We start from the raw sequence: 13,053 nt of genomic DNA, 5'->3' as shown, positions 1-13,053 counted from the left end.
CAAAAGCCATTCCCTGACTAATTGTCATAAAGCTTGGGGAAGATTAGGTGTTTTTGGACCAAACAGTTTGGGGACTTTTTTTTTCCGTTACCAGCTGTTGTTTGTGTTTTATGTTGTCAGTTGTTAACATGGCTAACGGGATTTTGAAAATGATTGTTGCAGAAAGTCTCAGTCTGTCTAATTAAATTAAGCTTTAAATGTAATTTCTTCTGATTTGAAATGAAAGATGTAGTGCCCTGGCCTTCGTTTCCAATTATTACCAAAGCATGTGCTAAAGTTACAAAGTTCCTCTACTCGGTCGATCTCAACACACGTCTGCATATGTACAGCTGTATGACTGTAAGCTCTTGGAGACAAGCCCACGCCAGAGTGGCCTGTGCACCATGAATCACACTCCCTGCTGTCTTTCCATGATAACCATTGCTCATTCTCTATCACCACTTCATCAGAAATAACTAAAGTTAAAGAAAAACCTAAAGTTGACATGTTTGCCAACAGTACTCAGAAGGAGTGGCCATTAGTGGGAATGAAGACATCAACGTTGGCTCAGCTGATTCAAGAGAAAAATAAGTGGGCGGGCTTGAATTGCTTTCAGAGTTGTTGTCCTGCAGCCCAAAATGTTAATGCATTTCACACTGCTGGTTTTGATGTTTTTCCACCATCATTTTTGTCATTTGGCAACCGCCACTCCCTAACCCACCTAGCCATGTCCGTTTTCATCAATCTGAGTGCTCCACTGACATGTTCTCCACTGCATTTTATGCTTTGTGGATGTCCTGTAATCATGCTGACATTGTCAGGGTCCCATCAGTGCAAACCCTCTGTAAACAACTTCTGTGCTTTCAATTTATCAGATGTCATTGTGCAGCTACTGGCAACACTTTGCTGGTGCTAATGTATTAACAATAGCAGGCAGGGAATCTTGTAGTGTGCATCCATTGGATCTTTAGTACTCCATGTCAACATCTGCAGCATTTCGACCATCTGCAGTCTCTGTGTTTTTGTGCCAAATACAATGTTTGCCAAACATTTAATTTTTTTAGTAAACAAGCTCAAACCCTTAACACGCGGCATCTTTACATCTTGTTGCTTACTAAGTGAAGAATCACTGCTCTTCAAACTAATTTCGCAGCAGTGTTCATTGCAATCGTGAAATACGACGAGGGGACCTTGTTTATTTATTATACGCCTTGACTTATTATATTGTGTGATCCTCGGTTTAATTAGATTTTGGGTTGAATAGTGTGTCAGTATAAAAAGGCTGTTGAAAGTTACAGCTGCCATTCCTCTGTTTCTGCATAAACCTCAGCAGATTCTGCTCCTGGAGTCTCTGTGTTCCTGCATCAGCTAGTTGTGTAGTGGCACTAATCTGGCTGTTATTATAAAGCTACGTGGCTCTGCAGTGGTGCCAGGTAATAAGCTGAAGTGGAGCAGAAATTAAATGGAGAGCATTAAACAACTATTCCCAAGACACAAAGGCATCCAATATACACACACATAACATGGATAAAACCCTCTGCTTATTATTCCTGAGTGTAATGAGCCTCCAATTAGATCATAAATATAACCTGTATTTAGATACACGCAATTTGAAAACATGCAATACACAGCAGCGAATACATGATATAGGAACACTATAGTAACAGCTGTCATTACTCTTAGTTGTAGTGATGTTTTTTAATAATTTGTACCGCCACATTAATTACATTTTTAGGATGACATTTGTGAATTGGTCTTTAAAAATCCATCTACTCATCAACTATATTTCCCACGTTGCTCATGTTGGTGTGATAATGTGATTGTGTGATAATGACATGACTCGGCTAATGTTAGAGCAACATTAGAAGCTTTATTCTCTGATGTCCCTCTTGTCTCAGCCAATGTGGCAAAGGGCGCTCTGCTGAGAAATGCTGTCAGAAACCATCAAGAAGAGCTGTAGATTACAGCTTTCTAATGTTCATCTCTTTATCTCCATGTTGCGTTTCACTCTTTATCATCGGCCCTTGAAAGTTCTTTGTACAAGGAAGTTGGAAAACAAAGGCAGCGCTCCCTCATGAGCGTCTCTGTCGTTGGCTTTCACGCTCATAGGCCCAGAGGGACTCTATGAAAGGCTTTTCTTTTATTCACAGAAATGGTGATTTCAACATCAATTATCATAATTATGGACTGCGTCCCATTGTATTCTATGCTTATGGATTTAACTATTTTCCTATTGACCTCCGGTCACAACAGAAGATGTATAAACTGCAGACTAAATATGCATTAACTAAAATGTCAGAAGTTGTACAGGCCAGTAGAGTCGGCCTGAAGTTAATGAGACCTAATACATCCGTCCACTCGTTCTATTATAATAGGTGTGTGTGGGCTATAATTACATTAAGTCGCATCAGAAAATCCATTTCTTGTCACCAGGTCCTCTGTGAGAAAGGCGTTATAATTAGAGAGAGCACCTCTGCTTCCTTGGTAGTGCACACAGTAGGGTTGCGGATGAGATTGATTAAAGTGTGGAACTAGCAATTCTGTTTGCCACGCAGTCAAACAGGCAGACAGATTGGCTGTGGCATAGTTTACAGTCATGGTGCTTCAAGTGAATAAAACAGCTATTAGGCAAGGATGATACACAGCATAGTCATCCTCTGACATAAGTGCATGGGTGTGAAGGCGACACATACAAGCACACACTCTCACAAATAAACACTACTGAAACGGTTGCAATAGCTGTCTAGAGTCTCTACTAATTAATGTCAAAGCAACCGTCAAATACATTAGAAATGTTGTTTCTAGAATGTTGAAAATAATACATTTGTTGAGTTTTTGATGTACAACGGTTATTTTCGTAGATTAAAAAAAAATGAAAATCACATTAGAAATCATGCCCCTATCATGTCTGTCAATCAAAAGAGGGCAACCTGTACAAACTCATTAAATTAATAGGCAGACTTGTACTGCTCTCTACTTTCATATAGATTGAGGTATTTAATTTGATTGCAGCCTTTTGTTGAGAAGAATGGTGACAGTTTAAATCCGACTCAGGGTTTTACAAGTAGTACCTATAAGATTAATGTTTGGTACATCAAATCTGCTACTTTAAAGCAAAAAGATGGAAACGCTGGCGTTGACAATGATAAGGGGGGAGCTGAAGTAATGGGTCAATGCCCTACATGAGGGGTTGATTAGCTTATGAGCTGCTTTGTTATTTCGTCTTTTTTAAAGACATCCAAATGCATGGCATGGGCCACAGTAGCTTCTTGGTTGATTTTATTCTTTAAGCCCTATAAAAAACCTGCATTAGTCCACCGCTCTGTTTCTGTGTGTTGGCATGTCTTTAGTAAAAACAAATCGGATCCCTCCTAAACACATGACAGGGTGGACTAATCAGCCAGCTACAACAAAACAAGCAGACTTCTAATGAAGTTGCTGAAGTAGAAGTTGATGCCAGGAGATGGGGAAAGGAGCGTTTAATCCAGGTTGCTAAAAAAGTCGTTGCATAACAATTTCCAGATTCAAATCAAATTTTCTGCCCCTCGTCCGGTGCTCCCAGTCAGATTACACACCTAAAAAAGCACCACATTAAAGGTTGGTTATCTTCTTTAAAAACATTTTTGATATTTTGGTTGGTCATTACATTCGAAAAATAATAAAATGTTTTGACAAAATATATATATATATATATATATATATATATATATATGGTTTCTCTGTATGTCACCACACTGTAAGAAGCCAGTCCAATTATTTCAGTCGGCCTGAATGTGATGTTTGAACAGGCTACCTGCTTGTCTACCTATCTGAGTGTGCTTATTCTGCCCATCCATTCATAATCTTGGACAAGATGCTAGCTAACAATAACATTTTCAATATTAACATTCATTATGATATGTTTATAACACTGGACCTGCTCTCAGTGTTGCTGTATTGGCTACTCTCACACTAGATTTAGCAACTTCTGAGTCAGTACTGGTTGCTACTTTAATTGGTAAAGAGTTGACAACACTAGGCTGCACTCAACATTCTGAACATTAATAAAGCAACTATTTGTTATGTAAATATATCGAGTACTGTCTACTTGAGTAAAGAATGAAGTCGCTCTCCCTCGGTATGTGTGATTATCCGAGCTTTTCCTTTCGTTATTGCCACAGCCGGGCTGGCTGCACAGGCTTTTTCGTGCATGATGGTGCATGTGAGCGTGGCTCACGGCCCGCCGCTCTGCACTGCTCTCACACAACAGTTATAGCTAATTAAAGCCAACCAACCGACAACATTGACACGGAAACGTAGCACCCGTCCTCCAGTTCCCCCTCAAGTAAACACTGGTCGCTCTGTCAGCACTTCTACCGTATTTGTACTGTTAACACCGCTATGAGCCACGGACGCGCCATCGCCATGTTGAGAGGCAATCGAAATACTCCCAATCCCTTACCTTGCATCTTTATGTCCTTGATGGGACTCTGGAAAGATGCTTTTAGATAAATGGTCTTGTCTCTTTTGCAGATGCTCGATCACATTTCTGCTTTTTTACATCATACAAGGTAGATTTATTTGTAAGGGCTAGGCAAAAAAAGAAGATCCTTACAGGGTATGGTGTGAGAATGGCACCTAAAGATCTTAAACATGACAAGACACTGGCAAGAGCATCTTCGGCAACCTAAGACAAGAGAAGCAGGCACAAAAAGGTTATAATAACCATTAAGAACACATACAATCAATTCAATTAAAAATAACTGCGTTGCTAAATCACTTAATAGTATCCATATAACTCTATTTGATCAAAGGTCCTTTGTCCCTATGAACTATTTCCCCCACTTCCCCTATCAGATTGCTTTCCCCCCAATCAAAGCCCAGACGTTGGAGAGCACATTACCATTAATTACCTTGTACAGTGGGTGAAGCACTAGTTCATTTGATCTGCATTTAGCACTTGGGCTGATGGAAAGAGAGATGCAGCCTTTTAATTAATAGAGAAGCCAGCAGATCTTTCAAAAGGATAATGAGTTTTTTACCCTTGGCTGCCTCTTTTCGCAGACATTTCAAACTACTGTCACAAAAAGCATCTCTCGCTCAGTAAGGCAATGCAAGCCTCTCTTTGGACCTTACTTTTGGTTCTACATTAGTGCTCCATTACCAATTTTCACAAAGCAGGACCCTTGACATAGGTTGTGGTCCAAGTGCTTTGATTCTGACAGCAGTAGCAATTATTCCTTCTGTCCCAAAACCCACACCTCACAGACCTCCCTGCCCCTTGTTATGTGTTTACTCTGAATGAATGAGCAGAGAGAAGTTAGGAAACTCCAGGAAGTAAAGATGTAAAGCTGGAAATGGACCTGTACTTGCATAGTGCTTTTCTAGCCGACCACTCAAAGCCCTTTAACACTACATGATATCATTCACCCATTCAGACCCATTAATACACTGATGGCAGTGGGCTAAGGTTCACTAGTTAACATTCATACACATTCACACATCATTGGCACAGCTACAGGAGCAAATTTGGGGTTCAGTGTCTTGCCCAAGGACCCATCGGCACGGACAAGAGGAGCCGGGGATCGAACCGCCAATCCAAGGACGACCCTGCTCACCTCTGAGCCACAGTCGCCCATGTGTTGCAGCATTGGTGTAAATCCCATGTTCAGGATAAATCACTTCCAGCTGTTAATGCAGGACTCAAAGTGACAGCAAGTGTGCCGGCAGTGTGTTCATGTGCAAAGTTGTGTTTCTGAAAAAGGTGAAGTTGTTCCATCTAATATGGGCTCTCAATCTTATAAATAAGTACTGTTGTTGTGAATGACAATGTTCGGAGAGTGTATACAGTCTTGTTAAAGGGTGCTATGCCACCAGAGGTTGACATGTTTGCATAAGGATCACATCTGTGAGAGATGTGACAGTAAAAAGCCTCATGAGATTGTGTTCCTGTGCTATGCGCCGTTACCTTGGAGGAATTCTCATTTCATACCTACATTTCACAGAGCCTGCCTTATACAGTCCACAGCCCGCTACGCCTCCGCGTACCTCTGGGCTACTCATTGATTGGTTTCGATGGATCAAGGGCCAGCTCATGGCTTCTATGTGTGAAAACAGTCTTGCTTCTTTGGCACATCTCAAATATTGACCACACCCAACTGTCAACACCTGTCAGACCAAGATATGTCAGAATTATGCTTTATATGTAGTTGGCGTACACCTACTTGTGTGGATACGAAGGCATTTAAGTTATTATTCACTAGATTTTATTGTTATTTTTATTTCTGATGCAGCCTAAATAAGATGATATTACGCTTTTTCTTATCTTGTCAAGGACAATTGTTATATTTTATTTTTAAAACATCTAAACCTTTTGAAGCATTACGTGCCTGTACATGATCTAGAGTCCATTAACTGCATAAAGAAATTAATATGTCCTTTGTTCACAGCTTTGTTATCAGACAGAGACACATGCAACCTCGGATGAACTGTCACTAATACTCTGCTTCTCAGCAAAGTATTTAAATTAATTTTAAGTATTGGCTCGCTGCGACTCCGCCTGATAATATCAGACTGGATATGTCTCATATTTACAAGCTAGAGCGAGTTGTTGTTTATTCAACTGTGTGGTCATCAGGGAATAGGAAACACGTCCCAGCTCTGTATGCAGCTGTGCATGTCTATGTCCGATATGACACTCAACCGGCAGATTTTAATTTGAATGGCTAATCTACAGTACATTTAGCCAAGTTGTTGTATTTTTTGTGCCTTATTAATGTAACACTGGTTACTTAACAGGTTACTTTAATATCCCGCCTGTGCTGTAAATGTAATCTATTTATCTGGAGAACCTTCGTGCTAACCTCGTATATTATATTAATTACAAAGCCTGCTTTTAGACATCTTGTTCCACCCTTATGTTATAGTTTGTATAAATGTTGGTTGTTTTATGATACAGTGGCAATGAAGCTTATAATAAAGTGGTTGATTTCAGTCAGTATCAAGTGTTATGCATCTTATTCACCTAATGTCTGGTGCTGTGTGAAGTTGCCATCATGCATTTCCTGTGTTGTTGTGTGGATGACTCCATAGTCCAAAGGCACTTGGGTTAGTAAATGTGAAAAGTTATATTGAGGTGTTTTGCTGTCTTTTATCAGATATTGTCGTGGGTCAGCTGAGCTGCCTAATTGTGCCCAGGGCGTTACGTGTGGTGTCCACTTCCCCACTTTCTATTCCCCAACTTCCACCCTTGCTTTGACAGCCTTCATTTTGATCTCAGCTACATACCTGTAAAGTTATGTGACTGTATCTTGCATTTTTCAAGGCTTTCACAGTCACGGTATTTAAAGCAGATACTATTTAAAGCTTTTCTCGCTCATAAACGCTTCCGAAATGATGTTATTTGGTAGAAATATCTCTAGCGCAGCATCAATGCTATGCAAGGCTTTTATGGGGGAAAGAAAGGTCACAGCATACATTAAGTCTTTTATTATTGCTACAGTCTATCTAGGAAGTGCATACAAATATACCAGTCCATAGTTATCATGCATCATTTAAGGATTTAAATCCTTTTTGAATTAAGAAGAAATGAGAAGAGTGCATTATCTACATCCAGTCTATTTATAATTGTCTTAGCTAAGCAGAACACATGACTGGCATCAGATGCTCTCATAATCATACTACGATGAACAGAATCATTATTTCATACAGAATGTGTATGACTCATTTCTGAGTATATCATGTTCTCTCATCATTATTGAATGCTTCTGTGGCAGATTGATTTCATGTTATTGTTGACTCAAACAGTGTTGCATCTTGGTGTCAGTGTCTGGAGTTACCAGATGGCCTCTATGATGCATGTTTGAGTGCTTTTGCTGGAGTAAACAGTATGTTAAGAATGTATATTTCTGCTGTGCTCTTGAAAATAGCACTATGTTAGGAATTTATATTTGTGCAGCACTTATACGATTTTAAAGCTTTTTAGCTTTCAGGCTTTTCAACAGATTGGATTTTGACATTAAATAGCACTCACCTTTTTAAAACAAATGTAGATTAGACCCACTAAAAGCTGCTCACAGAGTGTATGGATTTATTAACAACAATTCATGCCACAGTGAGCAATCTAGGTTGATGGAGACCAGTGCGCACAAAATATATTAATATTATTATTATAAATCTATACAATGTAGGAGAAGCTTTCAGATTAACTTTTGTTGTAGATATATATATATTTTTTAAAAGGCTTTAAATGTATGATACATTGTCAGATTGAATGATCACGTGTTACCTTGTTCTCAAACAGCAGTTACCAGTGTGTATGATTTTGTATTCCTTCCCTTCTCACACCCATCGCTCCTTCCCTTTCCCTTCTCCTCAGCTGCCATCCTTGATGACCCGATGGAGTGCAGCAGAGGAGAGCGTTTAGCCATCACTTTGGCCAAAGACAGCATCAACAGGAGCAGTAACCGCTCCACCACTGGCAAGCTGGAGGTGGACATCTTTGAACTGCTGAGAGACAGTGAATATGAGATGGGGGAAACAAGTAAGTAACCGGGGGAAGAAATGCCAATGAATTGGTGTGGGCCTGTTGGTCAATATGTGTGTATGTGCCGAGGCAGAGAAAAAAAGATGGAAAAAGTGTCTCTCATTTTAAAATCAACAAGCCTGTCATTCCAATCCCCCGACTGGCTTCTTTTCACTCTTCTCTCAAGTGCACCGAGATAAGTGTGTCTGGTTTAACACCATTTTTGGTCAAACAGAAGCAAAGAAATGATTGAAAATAGATGACAGACTGCCGTGGCGCAGGGACACAAAATGAGCTGTCATATTTTGAGAGCTGCAGAAGTGAAATGATTTGGTTATATTTGTCTACTGGGTTGTGTTTTGTTCTCTTTGACTGTATAGTGGCTACTTTTACTCTGCTGTGGCAAGGCACATAAAAAACACACGTTTCATTAAAAGGAGTGTAATTCAAAAGGATTTAATCTACAGTATGTCAAAACAGATGACCTACAACAGAAAGGTGTATGGACCTTTTTAAGTAGGCCATTACAGAAAGAGGTTCCCAGTAATTTGTCACACGGATGTGACAAATGCTTCACTGATGGTGACTCCATTAACACACACTGGAGTACGTATTTGTTATCTATTGTATCAATGCTTCCACTTCACTGCTACATACAACAACATCAGTGTGCTGGGTGCTGACTTGTTGCCTCACACCTCAGTGTTTTTTGTTTCATTTTTAATGAAAACTATCCACAATCAATACAGCACATCATGTATCTGCAGAAAAACAACCAATACAAACAGTTATGTGTGTGTGTGCGTGTGTTTCTTTCTCTGTTGGTGTGTGCATGCTGCATTGTGTGTACATTGTGCACTTGTTTGTGTATGGAAGTGAGTGTGTGTGTGTGTGTGTGTGTGTGTATGTGTAATTAGAGGTAGAATTGGATTAGGGATGGATCAGCGGCGGCAGTTAGATGGAAATATCACAGAGGGGCTGCTACCTGCCCAGAGTCCGTCCCCCACCTTTCAAGCACCCACCGCTGCCCGTGTAGTAAACAGCTCCTACATGGATGACCCCCTGGACTGCTTGCTGCCTATACTAGCAGGAAAGTCAAAGTGACCAGACTTCTTTCACTGTTATGCATAGCTTATAAAGCCACATCACACACAGAGATGTTTGCTTTAGTGCTTTTGCTTTAGTGCTTCCTTAGGAAACTGATGGCCAGCTTTCAGCATTTTAATCCCATGAAATGTTTTTTATTTTTTTATTTAACCTTTATTTAGCCAGGCGAAACAAATTCTTATTTACAACTGTGGCCTGACAAGAGGCGAAACCTCTTGAGGGAAAGGAGAGGAAAATAAATAAATAAATAAACAGGGTTAAAAAGTGCCAATACATGTTAAACTAATAAGATCTGAAAGGAATACTCCAAAAAGCATTGCATCAACAAGCGTTCCCCAGCCCTTTGCATTCCTTTTCAGTGTCCCATGGAAACGGTTTCCATTGTGTCGTGAGATACTTTTTCTAAATACTGCACATGTGTCGTCAAGTTGGTGCAGATGTTTCTTCATTTGCTTGTGTTGTATTTGCAGAGCGTTGAGCTCTGTGGGTACCCGTACATTTCCTCTCTTGTCATCATTTTACAAGTCAAACTCATTAAAGCCCTTCATTCCAAGGTTCCAATAGCTCAAATTGATCTGAGAAAATCAATGTCAAGCTGAGAAAGCGGATTTCAACCAATCTTCTGACCTTAATTTGACTGCGGTGAGAGGCACAGTGCTACTCTGACAATTTACAGCATTAATGGACACCGTGACATCAGTGTCCAGGGAGTAACAAATAAAGTTTGGCCGAGTGGATGGAGTTTGACTTTGCATGCACATTCTCTTTCTCTCACACATGCTCTCTGTGCAAATCAAAGTGTCACAGGGGCCAGGAGTATGTTGGCTGGCAGTCAAATCATTCAGATTTTTAATTTGGTGAAGCCATGCAGACAGGTGCAAGTGTGTGTGTGTGTGTGTGTGTGTGTGTGTGTGTGTGTGTGTGTGTGTGTGTGTGTGTGTGTGTCTGTGTGACCATGCACCGTACATGTGTGTTTGCATGTGGATGTGTATGTTTGTGTCAGTGTGTTCATGTCTTACAGGCCCCATGGGTGACTACGGGATTACTTATTAATCATTCGACTCACTGCCCCACTCCCCCCCCCCTTTTCACACACGCAGCTGTTTGCCCCAATAACACACACCAAATTATCATCCCGCACACTAATTGTGTGCACACATGCTCACATATTGTCTGTACTTGTGTCTACCTCACATTATTTGACTGTAGCGGTTTAATTAGGACCCAGGGATTAATAAACTCACAAGAAACGGCATTCTGTTTTCCAGTATGGGGGGATTAATGCATATGGCCCGTGTACATCGGAGAGGAGTATGATTCACAGTCCCTGAAATGTCTATAGATATGTTTTGGTACCCAAGGGTAAAGCTTTTAAATCAGTTCTTGTAAATGTAGAATGTGAAAAACAAGATGAGATGTGTGTGTCATTATGGCATTCATGTGTAAATGTTCAAATACCAGATTTCATGCAAGCCTCCAGTTATTGCTGTCTGTCACTATTTTTGTCTCTGCCTTTCTCACTGTCACTCTGTTTATCTGTCTGTGTCTCTTCCCATTTTGGTATTTTTATGCATCTATGTAAAAGTATGCTATATGAATATCAGTTCCTTCCACAAGCTTTTAAACCCTCACTGGCACGATCTATTGGATTTTTCTATTTGTGCATCATGTTAGGCGTATTAAATGTGGACAATTGTATTTGGCCTTGCGCATGTTTCATTAACGCATGTAGGTGCAGGTTCCCTTGAGACAGTGGAAGTGCTGGCTCAGCCTGCTATCTGTTTAGAGGTTGAGAGAGTCAGCATGTGCATCCATTAACATCTGGCTGAAGATGGCCTTTTTTAAATGACTAATATTCTCTAATTATATCTGCTATCTTTCCTGAATACAACTGGCTGAATGACCTACTCTCTTGCTGTCTCTTTTCCCTTCTCATCCCTTATGTTACTCTTCATCCCCTCTCTTGTTTTCTATCAGTGTGCCAGATCATGTCGAAAGGCGTTGTGGCGGTCCTCGGTCCCTCTGCCAGTCCGGCCTCCAACTCCATCATCAGCAATATCTGCGGAGAGAAGGAGGTGAGTTTCTGCATCCAGCTGGCCTGCAGCCACGGGCCCATGCTGCTCACATTGCAACTCGAAATACAGAGTTTGGAAATATGATGCTCTTTGTGTGGTTTATCAGAGATTGAGGGACAATGAAAACCCGACTTAGTTTGTGAAAATGATTATGAAAAGGGTTGACGTTCTCCCTTTTCACTCGGCCCCGTTTCAGAACATGTTGAATGTTTTGTGGCTTCACAATGAATGATTTTCATTACAATTCAATTTGTTTTCAGTTTATTTGATACATTATGAATTAAGGAGTAGAAATGACACAAGCGTGTTTATATACTTTTTGTTGTTGTTGTTCTGTCTGGGCTATTGTGATACATCAGCTGCTCAGTCAAGTAAAGTGTAAACAGGTCTGCCTCATCATGTCTTCTTCACAAGGAGGGGCCGGGCCCTATTGAGATGGAGTAGAAAATGAAACAAGACTGAGTGGATTTGGCTTCAGAGCTCGACTCCATGCAAACAGATCCCAGTTGAACACTAATTGGCTTGTCTGAACTCTGACATGGTGTGTTGTGCTGTCTGATGTCAAGAGAGCCTTTGAATTAAGAAAACCATAAACTAGATCAAAATCAATTAGAAATCAGAAATATGCATCTGTGATGGTTTTACTGCAGTGCTTTGGGATGTTTACTACATTTGATACACTTTGTTTACACTATTTGTAGAAAAACTCTTAAGATTATGAAAGTGAATGCCTATTGATAGCGTCTATATTATCGACCATGTACTAACTTTTCCAGATTTGAAACACTACCTGCCAGCTTTCTTTCAGTTCATCCATCATTTAGTTTTCACTAGTGTGTTATTGCCCCTCCATGAATTTGATTTGATCCACAGAGAAGATGCCTTTTAAACTGCATGAACTTGATCGGCATGACTATGAGGGGGAATACCATTACCCTCCCAGTCTCTATAATGTCCTCTGGTGCAGGACAGCCCGTCTTTCTAATGAGACATCAGTCTGTTGTAGTAGTAGACATACCAGGACTCCCTGCTGCTATAGGTCTCTGGTGCCATTGCCCCGTGGGGCTGACTGCTTTGATAATACCACCATATGAATATAAAAGACCCCATAAAGAGAAAGAAAAATACATTTTTGAGTCGTGAGTGTAAGTGATAGATGCAGTATAGTCATACATTACTCTCAGGAGTTGAAACTTATCCTAAGGATTTGCAATTTCCCCGAATGTTCTTTATGCACAAGTGAATAGCTATGGCAATACTTTGGCTGACCAGAATACTTCAAAGCTCAGCCTGTCTTCCTTATTTTCCACAGATAGAAGGATTATAAGATCTGCTGTCATCATGTTGAATCATCATTTCCATCCGGCCTTAGTCAGTAGTGCTGTAGTC

At 40.4% G+C, this 13,053-nt stretch overlaps 1 protein-coding gene across 1 annotated transcript in view; it reads left to right on the top strand.

Moving 5' to 3' along the window:
- The window catches only part of grik4 (glutamate receptor, ionotropic, kainate 4), a 129,716-nt gene that overhangs the window by 19,715 nt on the left and 96,948 nt on the right, over nt 1–13,053 (top strand). Inside the window, exons 2-3 of the mRNA XM_034548318.1 lie at nt 8,336–8,500; nt 11,567–11,664. Of these exons, the coding sequence (XP_034404209.1) occupies nt 8,336–8,500; nt 11,567–11,664 (263 nt within the window). The remainder of the gene's footprint in view (nt 1–8,335; nt 8,501–11,566; nt 11,665–13,053) is intronic.

Source organism: Cyclopterus lumpus, chromosome 13 (assembly GCF_009769545.1).
Source record: "Cyclopterus lumpus isolate fCycLum1 chromosome 13, fCycLum1.pri, whole genome shotgun sequence".
NCBI classification, from domain to species: domain Eukaryota; kingdom Metazoa; phylum Chordata; class Actinopteri; order Perciformes; family Cyclopteridae; genus Cyclopterus; species Cyclopterus lumpus.
Note: the sequence above shows the minus strand (reverse complement) of the source record. Positions and strands in the feature narration are given on the sequence as shown.